Source organism: Erigeron canadensis, chromosome 7, assembly GCF_010389155.1.
Source record: "Erigeron canadensis isolate Cc75 chromosome 7, C_canadensis_v1, whole genome shotgun sequence".
Classification (NCBI taxonomy): Eukaryota; Viridiplantae; Streptophyta; class Magnoliopsida; order Asterales; family Asteraceae; genus Erigeron; species Erigeron canadensis.
In genome coordinates this window covers 26,154,753-26,180,797 of record NC_057767.1, presented here as the reverse complement: position 1 = coordinate 26,180,797, position 26,045 = coordinate 26,154,753, and the positions used below count along the sequence as shown (strand labels likewise).

Sequence of the window (26,045 nt, the reverse complement as noted above, 5' to 3'; positions counted from 1 at the left end):
TAAGGATGACAAATGGGGTTTTGGACAACTTAATTTTTTTAATTACGACATTTAACAAACACCTATTCTGAAAAATCGTTTTTCAGAATGTGTTAACTATAAGAAAAATCTGTATATCTAACAAATATATGTAACACCCATTTGTAAAACAGGTCTGGATTCACACAAACACCTATTCTTTGAATGCGTTTATGCTCGTCAGGTATGGTCTCTTATAAAATCCATGGCTGGGTTGTCGATGGTATCTGAAAAATGGAGTGATATCCTTGCGCACATGGTACCTATCTCAAGATCCAACATGGTGAGAAATGTTACGGAAAGACTGATCCTTCTGCTACCTCATAATTTATTTGGCAGGAGCCGAGGAGCGCAACAATAGAATGTTCTCAAACAATGAAAAGAGCCCTGAACAACTGAAGCTTGTTATTATGGATACACTTAGGTTTAAACTTGCTACACTTATTTTTTTATAAAATTATTAATATATATTAATAATTTAAAAAAATAAATTTTTTAAAAAAATGTTTGAACAATGACATGCAATTTTTGGTGTTATAAAATAGTGTCATAAAAGTATGTCGTTAAAGTGTGTCATAAATTCATGACGCGCAAAATGCGTGTCATAAAGCTTTATGACAGGTCGATTTATGACACTAAAAAGCGTTTCATCTGACGTCTTTTATGACACCAAATTTGGTGTCATTAAAGGTGTTTTTTTTAGTAGTGAAACCGCAAACAAGTCAAAAAATGGGTCGAGATGTGGAAGCTGATTATTATACTTTGTGACCAAAGTAGTCCATCTTAGCTAATGAAGAATTGGAGATCCTCTTTGGGATTGATTTGCATTGCTTTTTATATTTAAATTGTAGCAGCTTTGTCATTCATTTTGGTTTGCTTTTTTTTTTTTTTTTTTTTAAAGTGAATTTTATTTCAGACGCGTATGATGTGTGTTAATCGCACAATGAAAGGGTCCCGTACTAAGCGGATCTTAAATAGCCTTTCTCACCATACCACCTCCTTTATTGGAAAATACCGTCGAGAAGAACCTACCAAGGCTCGGACTCGAGACCTTGGAATAAACTTTCCGGGAGTCCCACATAGCAAGTTTAGTGAAACATCCCTTGGTTTGCTTATTAGCTGGTTTAACCTTTATGTGTGGCCTATCACATATAGGAAACTGATGTGTATCCCGTCACATTACTTTTGATGTACTTTGATTTTGTTGTTGGTATAAAAGTTGAAACGGGTATTCTTTAACCTACATTTATAAATGCTTAAAAAATAATTATATACAAAAATGTGTTTTTTCACAATTATATAAATAAGAAAAAAAAATCACATTTTTATGTGTGTAAAAATATAGATACACACTTTAAAGTGTTAAAATACTTGACATCTATTCACAATTTTATATGTGAATATCTTATTAATACATTTATAGGTGTCAGAAAATTATGAATTTTAAAAAAATTTCATCCTTCTAAATGTGCATTTTTTTTACACATTTTTAAATGATGAGATCAACAAATTTCTTCAAACTTCATTATAAGTGTGAAAAATGTTTAAGATACTGATATAAAAACTTATTTTGTGCCTTAGACGGTTTATTATTTAATGTTTAAAATACTTATATAAAACTTATTTTTCTAGATTTTCTAGGAGGAAACTCTTTAATTATGTCCTAACTAAAAGGTATACATAAGCCTCAGGCCTGAAAAGAAGGAAGCATAACAAGTCGTACGGTTAAAATGTTTCCCTTTTATCAATTTCTGAACAATTCGGATTGAAAGAAGTGAGCACATCGACTTAACTTGCATACAACGTCCTCCGTGTTGTAAGTTAAAGAGTAACAAATTAAACACATAATTGGAAGATGCACGAGACATGCATCGGATTGATATGGTTATGTCATGTATTTATTGGAAGTAATACGAAATGTATTATTTAAATTCTAGAATATCCAACAGTTATTTCTTTTATATAAAAGGTAAAGACTGAACATGATACAAAAGCAGCTTATTATGACGATCTCACCATTTTAGTATTTTTTTTACAAAGATTGATTAGGGGAATCGAACGAGTGGAGTAAAAAAGTTCCCTTTGGATCAGAATCAATTTACTAATGACTTTGTAGTATATAGGTGAAAACTAAAATTTTTGTGAAAAATTAAAAAACTATTCAAAACACAACGTGTATATATATATATATTTTTGACAAGTGAATTTTATCTCAAATGTGTATAATATGTGTTAATCGCACCACGAAAGAGTCCCGCACTAAGCGAATCTTAACTAATAATAAAGAGAGAATAATAGTGGTCTGTGTTGTTTATTTATTTAAAACTAAATACGACAAGATAATGTTTTATAAACTAATGTTTTCTGTTTTCCTATATTAAAAAGGTGATTCTATCTCTGACATATGTGTTTTATTCCTTTGTTTGTTTAATAAGGTGTTATTATAAGGTATTATTATTTCACAAGACAAATGAACCCAAATTATTATAGGTATCTTTTATTTTTTTTATTTTAAATATCTAATCATGAATCATGTTGAGACAATTAAATATCAATTTATATATAAATGTATCATGTGTAAAGCAAGTTTATTTAAATATACGAGCGAATACATTAATATGGATATATTTTGTTTGAATTTCATTATTTTAATAACAAAAAGTATTTTGAGACGAAATTTGGTGGCAAAAGTCGTAGACAAATATTTTCCGAATCTATTTTTTTTGAAAAATGAAAAATATTTGGCCATAACTTTTGGGTCGCTTAATTAAGTGGTGTCCAAAAATTTCTGATTTTCTTTTCCCTTTTTTTGTTTCGGACATGAGACCCACTTTTCACCATGGTCAATATGGTTGCCAAAAGTTTAGGACACCTTCCATTGGGGATAAAAGTCTTCCCCAAAAGGTTTAGCTATGACATTCCACCACGACAACAACAGTTTAAATGTCGATGCTAAGTTTTTTGGGGAAGGCTTTTGTCGTGGCGAAAACTTACCTTTTTTTTAGTGTATATAAAAAGTATCTATTGGACCTAATACGAAAAGTAATATTTAAGGATATCTAACGTCCTTGTTTTAATTAACTAGATCATTGTCTCGCATAATACGTGAAATAATGTATTTAGTTAGTGACAAGTTATCGTTTCACAATATCATACATTGACAACTACAAAAAAAAAAAAATGTTAAAAATAGATTAATTAGTATCATGATGTCAAAGATGTAAATTAATTAGTATCTTGCTGTAATGAGTTAATATGCATATAAGCAAATTTTCATTGAAAACTATCGCATTTACGATCAAAGTTAATGTATGTTTGTATAAACAATTAGTAACACTTCAAATTATTGTATCAAGTGATAGTTTAAAATTCAATATAAATATATTTGTTTAGCGGAATATAAATAAGAGCTATATATGGATTTGACTTCTCTTTAATTAGTGTAACTATATTAGTCATTTTTTATAATTTTCACGTAGTTTAATGTATATACCGATACACATATAAATAAAATTTAACAAAACAAAAGTAGTTAGCATTTGAACTACGTATGTTTGGAATGAAACCCAGTAATATCGAAAACCCTTTTAAATATCCACTCCTGCAAATTTTGAAAGTGTAATTTATACCCTGATAGATTTCCCAAAGGTTTAAGATCTTGCCAATTGCTCACCTTTTGAAAGTTTACTTTTTGTGTTTATAGTTAACCTTTTGAATTTTTAAAATTAATTTTACATTAATATATTAAGAGTTTCGGATTATGTACTTATATAGTAATAATATTTGAAACAAATATTGGGTTTATGTAAGAAATTTAAAAACTAAAATATTTAGGAAATTAAAATCTTAAACTTTTAATATGTACTTTAATTAACATCACTTATGTAAAAGCAAATTATAATACAATAATCAAGATTTGAAAGTTCATGATATAATCTTATAAGAGATCCTAAATTTCAACATTTAAATTTATTAAGAAAAAGAAATAATAAATAACTTATTAAAAAGTGTCAAGTAATAAGTTTTTCAATTTGATAGAATCAACAACATAAGCAAATGTTGATTAAGTGAAATAAAATATTTCAATTGGTTAATAATTATTTAAGAAAATCGTATTTTTGTATATATAAAAGTTAAATTATATTTTCTCACATATTACTCGAGACAATATAAATACGCGAGATAAACATAATAAGTTTTAAGAATAACATAATTATTAATTATAGATAAAACATGTTAAAATACAATTGTATTGTTATTTAAAGTTTTATTTACATCAAATATGGCTAGTAAGATATATAAATTTTGTATAATGACAATGTAATGTTAAATACATCTAATACTGGTAAAGATAGTAATATTCAAAATTGCTCTTTAGTGTAGTTGGTTTTTATAATATGGTTGTTATATATTTGTATAATGACGATATAAAAGTAAGTATAAACAAAACACTTTATTTACTATAATGATTAAATTTCAAACCAACTCATTTAGGTGGGTTGGCTACTATGACATCATTGAAAGTCTGTTATCTTGAGGGACGCGTATTCAATTCTTGCCATGGATAAGACTGATAATTATAGTTAATCATCGATGCAAAAAAACTCAACATTGAGGTTTTGTAGGTACCAATTCGGTACACGGGATCAAAGGGTTCTCATCGATCTACCTTATGTTATATCTATGTTGCCATGTATGATCTTTATAATCAATTTTGATCATAATCATTAATTATAATCCTAATCATAATATTTAATTTCCATTTTCTATATAGGTACAAAGATTATATACATGATACTACTTTTTTTTTATTATTAATTCACTGATAGTTATCTTTTATCAAATAATATTGTTTATTATATTATGTTTATTAATTTTTTTGAAAAGTATTTATTATATTATATTTAATAATTATATATCATGAGAAAGATTTTTATGATTTATAAATATTTATGTTTCATTAGTCTTGCTTTTATATATACTTGGCGTATATAATATATTCAGAAAATATAATTTAATTGTTTCTATCAGTTGTAATCTGACAGTTCTTTATATTACCATAACTATGAATAATAATGTAACTATCAATTATTGTTTTTATATTTATATTCTCAATTATCTCGTACAACGTACGAGTTTAATCTAGTATCTAATATATATAGTGAATGACATGTTTTTTCTTTAATTAATAAATTAATAGTTATCTATGTTAGTTAAATAATAATCAGATAATCTAAAAGACTATAATGTATATAATATAATTGTAAACAATTTGATAACTTAATAGTACAGTTACAATATGAACTCATAAATGCATGAATATATATATATATATGGAAAAAGTAAGTATGAGGTTGCCCCCCATCTATATATATATATTAGTTTATTATGTTTACATATTACACTGATCGATCGATCTGTGGCTTCCTACGTATATATATACTTTATTAAATATACAATATTTAATTATTTAAAATACAAAGACTTATATTATGTTTTTTTAATATTAGTGATTGAATATTAATGGTGGAAAGAGTAAATTAGTGATGGAAAACAAAAAAGTGTAAATTATTTAAATTAGATGGACTAATGTTGTGTTTACTTAATATTAAATTTGGTAATGATACTATTATTTAGATCTAAGGGTTATAATCAAAAGTTGGAACTCATCTAATAGTCCTTGTTTCTCCATAAAAGAATTTAGGACCTTGTTATATATATATTGGTAGAAAAGAGTTAAAGATCGAACATGATATAAAATCAGCAAATTATGGTAATCTCACCATTTTAATGTTTTTTCTTTTATGAAAATTGGTTAGAGTGACAAAAAAAAAATGGAGTAAAGAAGTTTCTTTTGGGTCATTGCAAGAACTAATTTACTATCGACTTTTAGTGTGTATATATATTATATAGGTTTTAGGTAAATTAAAACAAATATTAAAGTAAAAAACAAATAAAATAATATGTTTCTCTTTAGCTTAATATAATAAGTCTATAAACGGGATAGTCCAGGGAATGTAGCCTTAAAGTCTGACAATAAACAATGGAGCATAAATCTTCGAAGTCCAGTCCTAGCATAGAAATCTTTATCCCTGATTAGCCTGAGTACCTGAAAAGTATACTAAAACGTGTTAACACAAAGGTTGGTGAGTTGGTAGGTTTTAGTCAAAAAGCACAGTAATAAAATGAGTTTTATGTCGATTCTTTAAACACAAAAGAAGTAGTTGTTCAATATATAACGAGCAGAGTTATGCCACAAGTCAAGCTACTCAAGTCTCAAGCTCGTAAAGTCCAAAGTACTCAAAGTGTGGCCTTATGGTTCAACAACCTGCCTTTAGTAATGATATGTTGCCTTACGGTTAAATAACCTGCCTTAGTACTAGCACATCATAAGCACGTCAAAGTCTCAAAGTCCGGCCTTACGGTACCTGCCTTACTCCAAAATCTCAAGTGTCAAGTCTCCAATATACACAAAAAACACGTCAATTAAGCACAAGCATCAATCACATAATCACACACATACAATCAAGAACAAACACGTCAAATGGCACAAGCAACTCTATACGCACAGGCTCAATAATGAACATAAATTAGAAATCGACAAAACTGTTTGAAAATTAAGTATACTTTCCACCCCAAAACTTGTAAAAGAGGGTCTATGACACTCATCTCAAAACATCACAAGTATAAGTATCCTAGATCAACGAACAAGATCACGAACAGTTAGATACACCTAAAATAAGCTCACTATCTGTCCAAAAGTCCTACATTGTCCACAAGCCACCCAGTAAGTACTTGAATTTGACTGCACTCGTCTATGTCCTATACTAGTGTCTTAGGAAATGCCATTATGTCTCGTCATATGTCATAATATATATAATAGTCTCGTTGTCTTTTTAAATTGTCCAAATGAAACAGTTCGTTTAATAAGGTCACTTTATATCGTTTATATCTTGTCAAGTCTTCGTATGGAATATTATTATAAAAATGTGTTAAGTCCAAAAAGTCGTATGGAATATTATTATTATTACACTTCCAGTGTTGTCTTTTGAGCTGAGGTTGATTGCTCTAGAGTCTTGCCGACCGGCCTCGGTTTCTACAAGACGGCATGATCCTGATTCTGATGATCACCCCGAGGGGGAGAACCAAGGAGATGGTCAAGCCAATGATGTTAATACTTCGGCAAGAGTTGAAGGTATTAGTGGTGATGTAGAAATGGGGGAAAGAAATGAAGGTGGAAATCAAGAAGTGATTGAAGATCAAGCAGAACTGGATAGATTAGCTAAATGTAGAGCTAAGTCTGATGAAATGTGGACAGAGCTTGGTCTAAATGTTGAAGAAGTTGAAAATGTTGAAAGCAGGGCTGAAATAAGAAGAAGATTAGAAGAAGTGTTTGGTATGGGAGAGATAGAAGGAGAAGAAGAAGAAGAAGAAGAAGAAGAAGAAGAAGAGATATTTGATGAAGATATTGTGGATGAGGCGTTAATTGAATTTGCTGAAGGAGAGGCAGACGCAGAAGCGATTAGAGATAACATTGTGTTGAGTGTTCCTGAATTTGTAGAGATTCAAAGACCTACTGATGAACCATTGTTTGAAGAATTTGGTGATCTTGATTAATTTACAACTGGTCCTTCAGGTAGAAATGAAGTCGAAGAGTCAACAAATCTGTCTCTGTCAACTTAAAATCAATATTCCTTCAATGATTTTGAAGGGTTTGATGAGCTGAGAAAAACTCCTGAAGTCGTTTCTCAAGACTTCAAGAAGTCTACCTTCAAGCAAGTGTTAAGAGAAGCAATCATTTTTTAAGAAGAACCACTTCCTGACTACTTCCCTACAGAACTGACTGAAGAACAATGGAACTTCGTGAATAGGGGGTACTTCCTAAGAGATCAAACAAGAATAGTTGCACTTGACATTAAGCCAAAGCAAGCTGCAATCAAGTCAAGATTTTTGGAAGAAAGAGCATTTCCGATCTTCTGCGGAGCTACTAAGGTTGTCAAAGTAGAAAGACCAGAATTTGCTGCTATGTATAAGTTTAAGGATCCAAAGCAAGTTGAAGAATACAGATCTCTTCTTAAACTTACAGATAGCTACAATCCAAATATTCTTGAATATCAGAGGAAGTTCAGGATCGTGGTGCTTATCAGAGTGATTTTGATAAGGAAAACTCACATCTCTATACCTTGTTTTCATGTAAAGAGAGAAAATGGCTTGATCTACAGATTCAATGAAGCTCACTTCAAACTTTTGCCTATTGATGACATAAATTTTCTCTACAACCACTATGTCAATGCCATTCAAAGGTATCGTGAGGATCTTATTGCTTTTGATGCAGTGAAGAGATACATGTCCAGTGTTGTTCAACATGCATCATTAGAAGATTTTCAGATCGGATTTGAGTTGGTTAAGAGGAAGATTAATGTTCCGTACCGAGATCAAAGTCTTTATACAGAAGATATAGAAAAGCTTAATATTGGTCATGTTCTTGAGAAACCAACACTTGGAGTAATTTTTCTTAACAGCAGAAAGAAGAAGATATTTGTTAAAATGTGTGACCTTGCTTCTTACTCTGATGGAACCTTGGAATTTTGCAAGAATGTGCTGTTATGCTTATCTGAAGATGAAGAATCAGATCAAAAGAAAGCACTGCTTGATAGGGTAATCAGCAAGATTGATAAGAGACTGGGTTTCAGAGAGAGTATCAGAATGATAAGGGAAGCAAATAATGTTAAGAAATTCAAGTATGTTGTTAGAAAAAAATGAGGATGTTGGATCAAGTATGAACCTAGTAATGTTTTGGGACCACATAATCTTCCTCCAAAAGACTATGAAGTAAACATGGTGGTCCCCAAAGATAAACCAGAAGGTGACAACTGGTTCTGGCATCCAAACAAGAATAAACCAAATACTCGAGCTTAAAGACTGTTGATTCTGGATACATTTTGACAAATCACTACTAAGGGGGAGATTGTTAGAATTATTATTTCTAGTAGTTGATTTGTATTTAATCATATGTTGTACTTGTTTGTAATTTTCATAAGTATAGAAGGGGTCTAATGTAAATTGTATAGAGGTATATAAACCCCCTCCATAGCTTAATATTGTAACCTTTACACATTCAAGCAATCCAATCTTTCAACACACACTCTTTCTCTCTCGGCACCTACACACACTTACACACACACTTCCTCCATTAACACACACTAAAACACATACTTAAGCTCAATTATCAACATTACATTTGATAATTTTTTGACACCTCTAGCTTCAAATTCTGAAGGTCTAAAGGATCGCTAGGCCACACTTTCACGGTTCGTATTCGTACTGAAAATCAGAATCAATTGGGGAATTTTTTTCAGAATTGGTTTGCTCAGTTTCATTCACAATTTCACATATAGAGCACCCCGGTTGATCACAAATTGGGGAATTTGTCTTTGATGGGTTTCTTTTGTTATCACAGTGATTTTGAGCCTTCAAATTTTCTTTGAGTGCATGTTTTTCATCAAGAGACTTTTTCAAATCATCAATTTCTTTTTCCAAAACACTTTGAGGTATATAAGGTCTGACATTTTCAGGTTTTGGAAATGAAGTAGAGTTATCCAAAGGTTTTTCCTTAAAACACTCAAGTATCAGGAACTTCAATCTCATGATTATCTTTATTGCTTTGACACACATGACGAGTTAAAAAAATCAAATGACTCGTCAATTAGTTCATAATTGAAGTAAACATTTACACCCTTCTTTAGAAAATCATCTGTCTCAACATCACCATGACTTGGTCTCACAAATTGACCAGTCATCCCACTTTTCATATGAGATTCTTTATACAGGGAAGGAACCTCTTCTTGTGCTTTAAGCAAATGTTCTGGATTGACATAACCTAACCCTGAGTTGAATTGAGTTTTTGAATTTCTTGGCCTATTCAAATAGATTTGTTGATAAGTTCGATTAATCTTGTACAACTTTTCTTGATAAAAATCTATTTCAGTTTTGAGTTCCTCATTTTTCTTTTCAAGTTGTTGATAAAGAGAATCTTTTATACAACAATCATATTTTAGGTTAGAAATTTCCTCCTTCATTTCTTTCCCCCATTTCTACATCATCACTAATACCTTCAACTCTTGTCAAAATATTAACATCATTGGCTTGACCATCTCTTTGGTTCTCCCCCTCAGGGTGATCATCAGAATCAGGATCATCCCGTCTTGTAGAAACCGAGGCCGGTCGACAAGATTTTAGAGCAATCAACCTCAGATCAAAAGCAGCAAGTTTAGCATCATATTCAGCCTACTGACTTTGTACTTGCTCTTTCAAAGCTTTGACTTGACGTGCACGCTCAAGTTCTCTATCCCTCAACTCCAAAGCATTCAACACTCCCCTGTCAATCATGTTAATCATATCTCCTTCAGACCTCAAGATTTGTAATAGATGATTGCAAGTGTTGTCTTTTTCTTATTGGTGAGAAGTTGATGAAGTTTGTTGGGGTGTTTGTGTTGTTTGAATTGGTGTTGGTGTTTGAGGAGATAGTGAAACCAATCCGGAGGTTGTTGGCACACTTGTAGTGTGACCTAAACCAACCGAAGCTGTTTCAGGATTTCCTGCAGTTCCTCGGGTTAGACCCTCACCAGCAGTTTTAGATTCAGTGGCTTTGCAACCAGAATCGGGTTGTGTCCTAGACTGTCATAAATCACTGTCTGGGACTTGTTGTTGGGAAATACCACTAACAACACCGGGGTTACTAAGAATGCCCGTTAATACAGTCTCAAGTTGATCCTGAGAAACAGAAGTGTCACCTTAGTGTTCATACTGTCTCTCAGTCTCTGTTTAAGGACTGTTGCCTGCGCCTAAAGCTGGCATAATGTTAGCTAAGGTAGGAATTCCAAGCTGTCCTAAAGGGTCACACAAAGTGGGTCCCTCTCCGCTTGTTCTGGCATCAGTACCCAACTGAGCTTGCATGTCCGTGTCCCTAGGAGATGTAGACTCAAGTGCACGAACTGAAGGCGAGAGGTGGGGCTGGTCCTCTCTTATTTCATCACTCTCATCCTCCAAATGAGGAGAGTGTGGTGAACGTGGTTGTTCCCCGTGCATTTCTGAGACTAACTCCTGTTGTGAGGAGTCAGAATGGTTAGGGGAGTTATGTGCATGCAAGAGTGGGGAGCTCTCGACATTTACCCTAGGGTTGTCATCCCAGCTAGACTCATGTGTTTCAACTATTGGAGGGCTAACGTTTTCTTTTTGCCCTTGTCCTAGCCCGGACCTCTCAACCTCTCTGGGATTTTCAACTCCTCCCTCATTCCCTCTTTGTTCCTTCGGCACAACATCATCTCCAGTGCCCTGATCCTCAATATTAACATCAGATATCACACTTTCAATGGTTTGTGTGATATGTTCATCATCAAAATCCATCGAGGTACCAAAAGTTTCATCAATATCAACTGTACCCGACTCCTCTCTCTGCAAGCTAGAAGATGAAGCAGAATGTTACTTTTTGTGCTTCTTCTTTGTGATCTTCAACAAACCAGATTTAGATTTGATCTTTCTAGCTCGCATTTTTAATCTTCTGCCTGGAATTGGAGCAGGAATATTTGATGTTGTTGCAAGAATTGTTGATAATTGAGGTGGAGAAAGAAGTGGTGGAATTGGAGAAGAAATAGATGGAAGTGGTGTAGAAGGTGTTAATGGAATTGATGGTGTTGATTGTGATGGTGGTGGTGTTGTTTGAGAAGATGGAATAATAGGTGTGATGGGAGATTCATGAACATGTTCTCCTTCAAAAGATACTCTTTTTGATTTCCTTCTCTGTAGCACAACAGTCCCTTCTCCACTATCCCCTCTTTTTCTTTTAGAACTCCTAGGATCCTCACTTGGCAACCTATGCACAGTTTGGGTAGGAGTGTGTCGGCTTTCAGACCCCGTAACTGTGTCTAACCACACTCTATATGTCCTAAGATGGGTACTGTTAGCCGGCACTAGATTGAGCAGAAATGGAGGAATTGGGAAAGGTTTAGCAACATCACTACCAGTGCCTCTCAGATTTGATTTATACATTGCAATGACACAATTGAAGCTATTGTCTAAATTGGGAATGACATCAGTGGAATCAAGAACATCTTCAATTATTAAAGTGAAGAATCTGATGTACGGGATGTACTTTCTTTCTTGTACATCTTTAGCTTTCACTACTTGAGCCATTTTCTCCCAGATTATCTTGGCATAATCACATTGTACATTGTGAGTGACAACATAGTAAAGTGACAGAGAATGTCTTGTCATTACATCAATCCCTTTCTGAGATGGCATCAAGCAAGTATTTAGTACATTATACATTGTGTGCCACAACGTAGCCACATTCATCCTCTTGAAGTCTCTTAATGAAGACAACTCTCCTTCATATCCCAATGCATGAACTGCAGTCAACATTTCTTCAACCGAAGGCAGTTCTTCATATACTTCATGCTCAAGGAAGCCCAATATAGCTCTAAATTGTTCCAAGTTGAACTTGCACAAATAGAATTTTCCTTCTGATTCCAAAGTATATTGAAAGAAGTCTTCTGATTTCTTTCTCTTATCAGCTTTTATGTACTCAATTGATTCCCATAAGTCAAACACATACTTCTCAGGAACAATTGCACCAGTTGTGAGAACAAAATTCAATGGATGATTATTAAGGATCTCGGTAATGATTGGAAATTTTGATGCAAATGGTATATGTAAAGCTTGATTAGCTTGCATCTTCATTGAGGCACCTTCTTCAAACATTGTCATCTTTTATAAATTTAAGAAAAAAAAAACCTAAAAGAAAAACAAATTGACCAACATTTGACCAAAAAAAACTTTAAACACTACACAAAGAAATAAACACACTAGAACAACTTAAACACATTATTTTCACAAAAACAATGTTTCGTACATATATTAAATATGAGACAACAAAGGTAGTACACAAAGACGTTCAATACGTTGCTTCTCACCCTAATATATATAAGAAACACGACAATTTATAGGATCTCATAAGTATTAAAAATAAAACAACAAAGGTAGTACACGAAGGTGTTCAATACCTTGCTTCTTATCCTACTACTTATGAAAAACTATAAGAAAAATACACAATTAGAACATACTCACATTTATTTAGACATAATAAATTTGATAAAACTAGAAATTTTAACACATTTGCAAGTTTATGCATTTGCCGAGCTTACTGCTCGGCTGTAAGCTCGGCAGATAGCATAAGTATCACCAATTTGCCCAGAAACATTACAAGTATGGAAAATGATTTTGGAACCAATTTTGGGCAATTTGTATGATTTGCCGAGCAAAAACCTCGGCAGTTATAAGAAAAGCATTCCTGTGAGAATGTAAGTGAAGTCTATTATATGCCGAACATAAATCTCGGTATTCAGAACAAAATGATTAGACTTCATTTTCTAATATATGAAAAATCCTTTGATTAAAACAACAAGAATGATGCCAATTGATAAAGGATAATTTCAAGGAAAATACATTAGTTTTAAGTCAATTTTCGAGAAACTTTAACTAACTGCCGAGCAAAAACCTCTGCAAATAGTATAAACTTAAAACATGACTTAGAAACTTTTTCATGAAAAGTAATGTTTGTCGAGCTCATTGCTCTACAAATGGTTTAAGAAAGCTTTTGGAAATGATTTTTTTTTCCATCAAGGTATATGATTTACCGAGCTTAGAGCTCTGCAAATAGGTAAAGTGTGCCATTGACAGAAAATTTTCTCTAAAATGTATTATTTGCCGAGTAAATAGCTCTGCAAATAATCACTTTTAAGACTTCGCCAAAATTTTCAACAAAAATAATGATTTTCATTAAGACGGAAGTATGCCGAGCTTAGAGCTCTGCATATAGTTGAAAACACTTGAATGAGTTTTTGTGAAAACACTTGTTTGCCGAGTAAACACCTCGGCATCCTTTTAATACTTTGAAAACATACCCAACCCTTTTTGATGATCAAACCCAGAAATCTCAAGAAAGCAGATTTAAAGAATCTAGAACAGATAACCATCAAATATAAATCCTAATCATGCATCTAAACACATCAAATCACAAACCAAATACATATAGCAGAAAATTCATGATCAGTTCATGGAGACATTTTATCAAATAGTTGGTATGCAAACAAGAAACAAAGAATTTTACCTTAATAACTCGATGATCTGATGATGAAAAGAGATGAAACTGACTTATAAACACTCTGAAATCACAACCCTCTTGAGAGACAACCCAAACAAATGATACAGAAAGATGAACTTTTTAATGAGATGATCGGCTTTTGAGTGAGACAAACAAAAAATGGTTTGAATTTGAAAGGAATTAAATGAGGCCCACCCATATTTTTTTTTCTTTTTAAATATCAGCTTCGGGTCACGGGTCTGGGTATGACCAGCGTGTCAACCCGGATCACACTCCTTTTGGGCTTTAAAAAAACTTGCGGGCTCATTTCTAGGACTTAATAATAATAAAAAAACTGGACTAATGAGAGAAAAAAAATAAAGCAGAATTATAATTAAAAAGAAATAAAATAAAATGAAAACATAAACAAAAATTTTTTTTTTTTTTCATTTTATCTTTTCTAATTTTGTATCTGGTTTTCCAATTTTAGAACAAACACACAAAAAGTAGTAAAATATAAACACAGCATAACAAATAATAACAAAAACACAAATATTTACATGCATTTGATTACCCCCCCCCCCCCTCCCTCGAATTAAGCATATAAGAGAAAAATAAATTTACAAACTCCTCCTAAAATCATGCATTCTACCCTTTTTCTCCATCTCAAACATTGCATGTAATAATAGGTAAAACACATCAATATTTGAAACAGAAAATGAACATAGAATACATGGTATGAAAGCAATTAAGTTTGTAAATCAAGCATTTCTAACTTGGTTTTCAAAAAATTGAACCTTTGTTCATCCAGTGGTTTAGTGAAAAGATCTGCCAGCTGGTAGTCAGTGGGAACAAAATAGAGTTCGATGTTACCTTTTTCAACATGATCTTTAATAAAATGGTACCGAACATCTATGTGCTTGGTTTTTGTATGTTGAACTAGATTGCAGGATATTGCAATTGCACTCTTGGAGTCACAGTAGATAGGAATTCTGTCAAACTGAAATCCATAATCAGTTAATTGTGTCTTCATCCAAAGAACTTGTGAACAACAGCTAGCTGCAGCAACATATTCAACTTCTGCAGTAGATGTAGATACACAATTCTGCTTCTTTGAAGACCAACTTACCAACCTATCCCCTAAAAACTGTACACTTCCTGAAGTACTCTTTCGATCCAACTTACAACCTGCATGGTCAGCATCCGAGTATGCAACTAACTGAAAGCCGATATCCTTTGGATACCATAGACCAAGGTTCACTGTGCCTTTAAGGTAACGGAAAATCCGCTTTAAGGCTTGAAAATGACTTTCTTTGGGATTGGCCTGGTACCTTGCACACATGTGGAAAACATAATATCTGGGCGATTGGCAGTCAAATACAGGAGTGACCCTATCATACTGCGATATTTCTTTTGATCAAAAGATTTACCATTTAAATTAGCATGAATTTTTGTTCGAGTCTCCATGGGTGTTCCAATTGGTTGAGAATTTAACATATCAAACTTTTTCAACATGTCAAGAATATATTTATTTTGACAAATAAATGTACCATGTGACAACTGTTTGACTTGAAGACCAAGGAAAAAGTTTAATTCACCCATCATACATTCGTACTTGTAATCAGGAAGACCTTCAACAAGTTGTTTATCCACTAAAGCATTGATAGTTTGAAAGTTAAGATGAGACAAACGACGATGTCATAACCAAAAATTTTGTGCAGAGGCTTTTGAGTGAAGACAAATGTCAGAAGACAGGGTTGGAACATTATTAAGATCAATGGTAAACAAATTATTATCCCTTGTTCCAGTGAGAATATCTACCCCCTCTGCAGTTTGAACTTTGCATTCGTATCTTTTGAAAAGCACTTGAAGATCATTGTCACAGAATTGTCCAACACTAAAAAGAGTGTGACCTAATCCTTCAACATAGGAAACTCTCTTGATAGTAATTCCATGCTTGACAATATCCCCATAACCAAGAATAGGGGCAATATGATCATTTCCAAATCTGACCGTTCCCATAAACTTCTCAACAAAATTGGTGAGTAATGACTTATTTCCAGTCATATGACGAGAACAAAATTGGTGAGTCAACATACCAAACACAGATCAGATATTCCTGCAAAGACAAGTTATAGTGTTAAGGTACCCACATATATTGGGTCCTTGCGGGTGAGAGGGATAACATGCAAATACACATATACATAATTAAAAGAAAACAAGAGCACACAACCATGAATTTATTCAAAGATAACAAACAAACACACATAATTGTTCAAATGTGACATATGAATTATGTAGAAGCAATTTCTGATAGGCTTTTGTTGTCCGTTGCAATACAATTCTATGGGCTGATTATGAAGAAGAAAAGATGTCTTCAAGGTCGTGATGACGTCAACACGAGGCTAGTAGTTCGTGTAAGGGAGTTCAAGGCCTACGAACGAGATAGAAGCCCAGCCCATGTAGCAGCCTATATATACTAGAAGTAGGTTACAATTTACGTTTGAGGGTTTGAGTCTAGACAGAAATCGTCCATAGTGCACGGGGTAGAGATCTATACCCCAAGCCAGTCAGATGTATACTGATTTGGTGTAATATCCATATGATTAATGATATTCACGAGTTTTACATCTGTTCTTATCTCTTATTCTTCATGTAATTCGTGTTTATATGTCCATTAATTATACAGAAACCTCAAAGTCGATTATGAATGGATTCCGCACTTTCATAGTCGAATTGGTCACGATTTGAATGGTCCGACGTGTTTTAACATGGTATCAGAGCAGGGAAGACGTTTTTAGTCTTCAATCGTGATCTGTATTGAGGATTTTCTATTGAATTCGTGTGCAAATTCGTGAAGATGAAGAAATTCGTGTAACTTCGTGCTTACGTCAGCACGAAGAGGATTTAGCCTCGTACTTACGTCAGGACGAAGTGGCTAGTATTCGCATGATATTTCCTTTGACTTCGTGCTTACATCAGCACGAAATGGATCAAGTTCACGAGGACGTCACCACGAGTTCTTGGACAAGATATCACGAATTCTGGTTAAGTTCGTGTATACGTCATCACGAAGAGGACTTTCCCTCGTGCTGACGTCACCACGAAGATAATCACATTTTTATGATCAAGTTTGTGTATACGTCATCACGAAGAAGACTTTCCCTCGTGCTGACATCACACGAAGATAATCACATTTTTATGATCAAGTTCGTGTATACGTCATCACGAAGAGGACTTTCCCTCGTGCTGACATCACACGAAGATAATCACATAATTCATATCAAGTTCGTGCTTACGTCATGCCTTAGTATTCCTTACTTCGCGCTGACGTCATGTTGAAGATGATATGTCGATCTGAAGCAAGTTCACGCTTATGCCATCACGTAGAGGTTTGTCCCACGTGCTTGCATTAACACGAAGATGTCTACTTCCTTGTTTGAAGATAACAAGAAACAGATCGAGTAAAGAGGTTCCAAGTTGTGTGCATCCATATTCAAAGAAGCACACAAAACAGGGTAGTAGAAAAACCAAAAAAAAAAAAAAAAAATTCTCACGTTTTGGATGAAAATTTTTGGCGGAAAAAATAATTTTTGCCCATGGTCTTACAATGGCATGATTCATGGAGATTTGAAGTTTGGTAGCGGTTGAAAAATTTTCGGTCCGTTTTTGTGCGTTTTCGACACGTTTTGGATGAAAATTTTCGGCAATTATCAAAATTTTCCCACAGCCTTATTAATAAAAATTTACGTGAATACCAATGTTTCACATAAATAGGTTTTCCCATGAAAATTTGGAGGGAAAACGGGTATACCCTGTTTGGCGAAGAGCTTTAAACGTCGTGAGCTATGATAGGCTGATTTTCAGAGTATTTGCAAAGAAAAGGGGGGAATAAAAATTTCAAGGTTGTTCTTCGATGAGATTTCTTCGGTTTTCTCAGCAAAACTCTGCAGGTTGTAGAATTTATGCAGAAATCAGGGGGAATATAACGATTCTTTCGAATTTCTCAGAATAATTCTGCAATTACTCAAGTTATATTAGCAGCAAGGGTGTTACTCAAAGTGTTACTCAGCTCAGATTAGTGATCAAAGAGTTATTCTGTTCGGCTTAACAAATTGATAGTGTCATTTTTAAAATACTCGAGTATTGAAGATCATAGTTTTTTCAGTTTTGATTGACACTGTTTAACAAATGATCTTCTATATAGCAGTTATGGAAGCTTTTGTCGAAGTATTGGAGCAATGAAGATACGAGACATAGTTAAAACTTTGTTGAAGTATTGAAATGATGAAGCTGGTTATTTGTTGTTTGAGTATTTGAAGATTGAACCTATCTATATTCCATGATGTAAGGATAATGATCAGGCGATATATAAGTTTCATTGCGAGATTAAGATCTTTATGTGATTGGCGGTTTATATAACTGAAGGGGAGATCAGATAAGAAAGACTTCAGGTGATTAGTAGAGTTGTGGAGATACAAAATGGAGTTTGATGCTGCTATATTTGAGACAGGGTCTATGGTATTACATTTTGTGATGCAGGTTGTAGAGTTTCTTATCTTTGTGATAGCTGGTTGATTTGATGCTGATTGTTGGAAATTCAACTTCTCTATTATATGCCGATTAGGCAAGGAGAGCGACAATCCTAAGTGGAAGGTGGCAATGCTTAATTCGGAGGTGGCTAACAGTTGAGGGGGAGAACTACAATGAGATGTGTTGGGTTGATTGGTTGTCATAGAGGCACAGGGACTTTGCAGTTTGAAGATCAGGATGCAATGTTAGAAGATCGAGTTTCAACAAGAAGACTCGATGTCATCAGCTAAGGGGGAGCCAGTGGATTTAGGTTTTTCGATAGCTATTAATTATCATAGTTCATCTAGAATTGATTGCAATGGAAAAGGAGGAGTCTGTAGAAGCAATTTCTGATAGGCTTTTGTTGTCCGTTGCAATACAATTCTATGGGCTGATTATGAAGAAGAAAAGATGTCTTCAAGGTCGTGATGACGTCATCATCACTTCGTGATGACGTCAGCACGAGGCTAGTAGTTCGTGTAAGGGAGTTCAAGGCCTACGAACGAGATAGAAGCCCAGCCCATGTAGCAGCCTATATATACTAGAAGTAGGTTACAATTTACGTTTGAGGGTTTGAGTCTAGATAGAAATCGTCCATAGTGCACGGGGTAGAGATCTATACCCCGTGCCAGTCAGATGTATACTGATTTGGTGTAATATCCATATGATTAACGATATTCACGAGTTTTACATCTGTTCTTATCTCTTATTCTTCATGTAATTCGTGTTTATATGTCCATTAATTATACAGAAACCTCAAAGTCGATTATGAATGGATTCCGCACTTTCATAGTCGAATTGGTCACGATTTGAATGGTCCGACGTGTTTTAACAAATTACAAGTTTAACAAAAACACAGATTAAACACAAGTTTTGATACAAGCGGGAGTAGTTCTAGATGTATTAGCACTATCTATTGATTTTGATCTACGAACAATCTAAACTTTTTTGACTTGAGTTGAAATGCCATCAAGCTTAATTTTTCTAGAAGCATGTAAAAATCTATCTTTAGGAATCCATTTACTGCTACTAGTTAAGCACACGTCACCTGAAACATGAACATTCTTTGAATTAGAAAACAAATTTGTCTTTATGTTCTTGCCAGGATTCTTCTTGATGGTTTCATTACTCATTTGACATTTCTTAATATTATTAGGTGACAACCAACCATACTGATCTTTATATTTAGTAATCCTTGAGGTTGTGTCTCTAACTACCTTTAAAGTGGACTTAGAGGTCGTTTGAGACTTCCTACGAATACTAGATATTGTATGAGTCTTCGATTGTGTGTTACCTAATAATTCATTTTGCACCGTTTTTGAAATCTTGTGGAGTTTTACTTCTTTTGGTGACTTAATTTCAGTTTTAACTTTAGTCGGTTTGAAGTCACCAGAAGTCTTGAATGCATGAGAAGCTTTTGTGAACTTTGGTCTTGTCTTCTTACCTTGATGGTTATGTAATGAAGAGTTTGATTTTGGATTCTTTGTTTCAGCAAATTCAAGTTTGTTTTCCTTTTTCTCAAAGATTTTTTCAAAGTCAGGATTAAATTTATGATTTCCATTCATAAAATCATTGAACAGCTGAGATTCTGTTTCCAATTTCACACTCAATTCAGTTACATTTGTTTGACATGAACTTTGCTTAAATGATTTTGATGCTTTTTCTTTGTCCAAAAATGATTGAAGTTGCAATTTTGTCAAAGTTAGTTCCACTTTGACTTTATTAAGTTCCTCAACCACTTTTATTCGTTGATCCTTTTCCTTTTCAAACTTTTTGATTGCATCATAAAATTCATTTAAGTGAGTTTGAGTATCTTCTGAAAGCTTAGTGATTGATGTATCAAAATAAATAGCATCTGGATTAACAGAAACATCATCATACTCATCTTGAGTACATTCAGTTTGGACAGAAACATGCACAACTTCAAGATCAGTTTGTACAGATGCATTCAAAATTTCACAAATTGAACAAGTAGACTGATTTGAAGTTTTAATTTTTTCAGAATTGGTTTGCTTAGTTTCATTCACAATTTCACATATAGAGCACCCCGGTTGATCACAAATTGGGGAATTTGTCTTTGATGGGTCTCTTTTGTTATCACAATGATTTTGAGCCTTCAAATTTTCTATGAGTGCATGTTTTTCATCAAGAGACTTTTTCAAATCATCAATTTCTTTTTCCAAAACACTTTGAGGTATATAAGGTCTGACATTTTTAGGTTTTGGAAATGAAGTAGAGTTATCCAAAGATTTTTCCTTAAAACACTCAAGTATTTCAGGAACTTCAATCTCATGATTATCTTTATTGCTTTGACACACAGGACGAGTTAAAAAATCAAATGACTCATCAATTAGTTCATAATTGAAGTAAACATTTTCACCCTTCTTTAGAAAATCATCTGCCTCAACATCACCATGACATGGTCTCACAAATTGATCAGTCGTCCCACTTTTCATATGAGATTCTTTATACAGGGAAGGAACCTCTTCTTGTTCTTTGAGCAAACGTTCTGGATTGACATAACCTAACCTTGAGTTGAATTGAGTTTTTGAATTTCTTGGCCTATTCAAATAGATTTGTTGATAAGTTCGATTAATCTTGTACAACTTTTCTTGATAAAAATCTATTTTAGTTTTGAGTCCTCATTTTTCTTTTCAAGTTGTTGATAAAGAGAATCTTTTATACAATAATCATATTTTAGGTTAGAAATTTTATCTTCCGTTTCTTTCAAACCAGGGGTAGACTCATTCAATTTGACATTTAATGACTCTATGTTCTCAACCAAAGCATTTGCCCGAAGCATCTCATTTGTTTTCTCGACTTCCAATTGTTTCATGATCTTGTTTAATTCAAGAACTTTGGTTTCAAGTTCTTGTTTCTCAAGATAAAGCTTGGAATTTGGAGTAAAAGTAACTGCAGCTTTTTCAAATTTCAAATTGTCAAATTCTTTTTGAAGAAGATCAAACTTAACTTGAAAATTGAGTAAAATTTGGTCTTTTTCTTTCAAACCGTTGTTTATTTTTGAAATCACTTTGTTTTTCTTTTTACCTTCTTGAATAGTTGCTTCACCTTTATCCATGTAAAATCCTAAAAGTTTCTTGGGAATCGTGATTACCTCATCATCCTTTTCAGTAGAATCTGCCGCTTCATCATCAAGCTCCTTTGACTTCTTGATCTTCGTCATGAAGCACACATTTGCTGCAAGTTCATCAGTGAGATGAAGCCATTTATCATCCTCAGCTAGAAGAGCAATCCCACTTTCTTCTTGTTTTGCCAACATGAGCTTGTACTTGTAGTACTTTGAATTTTTCTGACGAGGTTTGGTGCAATCTGTGGCAATATGACTAGGAATCCCACAATTATAGCACTTTTTATCCACATTCTTCTTTTCCAAGACTTTCCTTTCAAACTTTTTTTCATTATCAAACTTCTTTTTCCCCACTGACTCCTTGTAGGTCTCAAACTTAGGAACACTTGCATTCCTGGCATATGCGGAAGCTGAGGAAGAGCAAAGTTGATTGTTGGTAGGTTTCTTCTTGAAAAATTTCTTCTTAAAAGCCTTTGTGAAATAAGCTAATTCTTTGTACATCTCAAGGTCCTTTTCATCTAGTTCAGGATCACTTACATCATTTAACTCAGAATCAGTTTCAACTTCAACTATACATTTTCTTGACACTCTTGAAGACTTCTTCAACTACTAGAGCCAGTGGATCAGAATGAACACCTTCATCTTTCATCTTTTGAGTCTTTAAAACTTGATCAGTGTTCAATGTCAATTTCTCAAAGAAGGTGTGAATTGTCAAGTTCCCAAAGTCTGCTTGTTGGTTTAGCTGAGTTCCATAAACTTGCCACTCCTCTTCAAGGTTTGTTATGAACTTGATGTTCAACTCCATGTTTGTTCTTTTGACATCATTCTTCCTCAATTCATTGATGATATTGCAAAATCTGATGTAGACATCATTGAGAGGTTCTCCTTTTTGCTGTTTGAATGTCTCATACATGTTCAAAACAGTTGACAACCTTATGGTCTTTGAAACATCAGAACGTTCCATTTGTTTTTCAACCTCATCCCAAATATCCTTTCCAGTTTCATATGAATCAACATTGCAATATATATCATTTGGAAGAGCTTGATAAAGATAAGCAACGGACATTTGATCAGCCTCCACACGATTTTTCTGTTCAGCATTCCAGCTTTCTTCCGGTAGAGGTTCATTATTCACTGGATTTTTGGGAATCTCAGGGCCATCTTTCAAAGATTTTCTGATGTTCTTTGCATTCTTTTGTCGATCAATCCAATTCAAAAATCTTTTCTTCCATAGAGGATAAGATCCTCTAAACAACACAGGAGGTCTTCCATCCGAACCTAGAGCCAAAGCCTCTCTTGAAGACATGGTAAATGTTGATGCACATTGATGTGACAACAACAACTTAGATTTGATCTGTCTTTTAGATTAAGACATTATGTTACTTTATGTCGTATCTATATATATGTAATTGATAGATTATGGACTTTATGTTTTGGTAATGATCGATTACATGTTTTGGTGTTATATATATGTGTTATGTATGATGTTTGTTGTGTGTTATACAAGTACAAACATAATATGTGTTAGGATTCCTTGTTGATGAAACATTTAGGAATATAACCAAGTCTTACATCTAACGAAGATAAGGAATATCTTCGTTAGAGGCAAACGAAGATAAACCTCGTTTGGTACAAACGAAGATTAACTTCGTTACATGGGCCGGGTTGCTAAGTTCGTAAGAACAAAGCCCAGCAAGCCCAGTTTCGATCTGAAACATATATATACGAATGAATACCCTAAAATGAGGATGACATTCGACATACACATACACCAGGTGACTAAGTTCGTTCTATAGATTATAGAAACGAATATAGCATCATACGACTGATTATTTACTTGATAATTAGCGATATACACGATAACTAATCAAACTAGTTATCTCGTGAGGATTCCACACTCACGACATAACAATAGACGATCTCGAGAGCGATCTGTAGCTATCGAGGGACTCACAAGTGGTATCAGAGCCAATCGATATCTTATCGAAGGTTCGAGATCGTTTGTTTGATTATTTTCTCTCAAAAACCTCCCGAAACCTTAACAGTCGCTAAGTTCGTTTTCTCAAACGAATTTAGCAAACGAACTTAACCTCATCTTCGTTTACAATCTCTTCAAACGTATTTAGCTTTGTTTTTGTTCAGTTCCTTCTAACGAATTTAAAGTTATCTTCATTCACCTTCACCTCACGAATTTAGCCTTATCTTCGTTCAATTCCTTCAAACGAAGTTAGACATATCTTCGTTCCATTCCTTCAAACGAATTTAAATCTATTTTCATTAAGTTTCAACTAACGAATTTAGCAACTATCTTCGTTTCAACTCCTCTTATGAATTTAAAACTGTTTTCGTTTCTCACATCCATTTTCGTTAAACAATGGCTTCCTCTTCAACCAACACTGCTGTTGCACAATACCTGAATTCTCTTGTCTATCATGATCATCTCGTTGGACGTACTAATTCTCCACCGAAGTTAGTTTCATTGGCTGACTTCTGGGCGTGGAGAGGCTGATTTGAAGATTATATTCTACGAGAAGATTTGAACATGTGGATAATGATCACCGAAGGATATGAATGGCCAACTCTTACTGTAAACGGTGTTACAACTAATTACAAGGTAGGAGAGTTAAAAGGAGAAGAAAAATCTTTTTATGCTATTGAAGTTAAGGCTCTTTCTACTCTTCGGATGTGCATTCCTCAAGAATTAGTGCACCTGTTTCCTAAACAGGAGTACAAGACTTCAAAACAATTGTTCGATGCTATTGAAGCTCACTGTGAAGGTGATCCATTGTTGAAGCAAAATAGAATTAAGATGCTTAAGAAACAATTTGATTGCTTTAATGCTACCAAGAACGAACAAGTTGAGGATCTTATATTGAGATTTCAACATCTTCTTGCTGAGTTAGCTTATTTCGATCTTAAGTACACTCCTACTGAGATAGTGGATAAATTCTTGGATGGTTTGCCGAAAGCTTATAAAGAGTTTCGTCATGGATTGCAAGAAAGAGCAGATTATGCAACTCTTCGTATAGATGGTGTTTTATCCACTTTAAGAAACGGAGAAATGAAGGATAAGGCAAAGGATCTCCAAGACAACTTCACACAACATCCATCTCTTTATCATGCCACTATGAAAAATCCAACAGCTGACGTTAATGCATTCTTTTCTGGGGTTGGTACTTCTGGCACGAAAGAGAGTTCTGATTGTGTTATGGATGGAGTTGATTCTGCTGGTTTCATGGCTTCTGATGCTGGTTTCAAGGCTAGAAAGGCTAATGAAAGTGCAAAGCCTGGAAATATGAAGTTTAGTAACATTTCATCTACTTCTGCTAGTTACAAGTCTATGCCCATGGATATGAAATCAGCTGAGGGAAGGATGAATGTATTTGCCGCAATGTGTGCTGCACATGAAGCTTTTGTTGCAGGAAGGATCACAGATCCAGCACTTATTGATGAAGATTATGACCAAATAGATCCAGATGATGTTGAAGAAATGGATCTGAAATGGAATTTGGCGATGATCACCAGGAGAGTGCAAAGGTTTATGCAAAGAACAGGTAGACAGCTTATTGGGGGCACTCAGGGCTTCGACAAGTCAAAGGTTAAGTGTTATAACTGCGATGGCTTTCGACATTTTGCCAAAGAATGTCAACGACCAAAGAGAGATGTCAATATTACCCCTACACGTCAAGATAGAGGTGGTAATCGTCCATTTAATCCGAATGCAAGTAGAGCTTTCTTGTTGACTGATGATACTACTGGAAATGGCAATGACAAGGCTATCGTAGCTGCTCAACCTGATGGTTCTCATGTTTGGAATCTTCCACAGGATGAGACCAATAATGCTTATTTGGCTGAAATAGTTGATGATATGGCTCAGATAGTGGATTCTGTTGATGATTTCTTGGACACCACAGTTTACCACAATGATGAGCATTTGTATGAAAATGTTCAAAGCTCGAACATGGAATCTTCTGCTGAGATATATGATACTGATTCTAAGTCTGATGAAGAGGTTGAGGTTGATGATATGAAAGATTCTGGAGAGGTGAAAGCTGCTGAGATCAAAGACGATTCTGCTACAGCAAAGGTTGAAAAGACAATTGAAGAGCAGATGAAGGAGTATGAAATTCCAGCAGGCATGAGTGTGGATGACTTTGTTGCTTACATGGCAGACTGCAAAGAAGCAGATCAACAGGTATCTTACTCTCTACATACTATTATTCATGT

The 26,045-nt window shown here is 34.0% G+C and overlaps 1 protein-coding gene across 1 annotated transcript; it reads right to left on the bottom strand.

Moving 5' to 3' along the window:
* Window positions 1-13,854: 13,854 nt before the first annotated feature.
* On the bottom strand, window positions 13,855-15,500 carry LOC122609177 (secreted RxLR effector protein 161-like). The gene is made up of 3 exons (XM_043782235.1): window positions 15,064-15,500; window positions 13,980-14,034; window positions 13,855-13,884 (listed from the first exon to the last, which is right to left on the bottom strand). Exons 1-3 carry the CDS (start codon window positions 15,498-15,500, stop codon window positions 13,855-13,857), a joined length of 522 nt encoding a protein of 173 aa, XP_043638170.1.
* Between the last annotated feature and the right edge of the window lie 10,545 nt (window positions 15,501-26,045).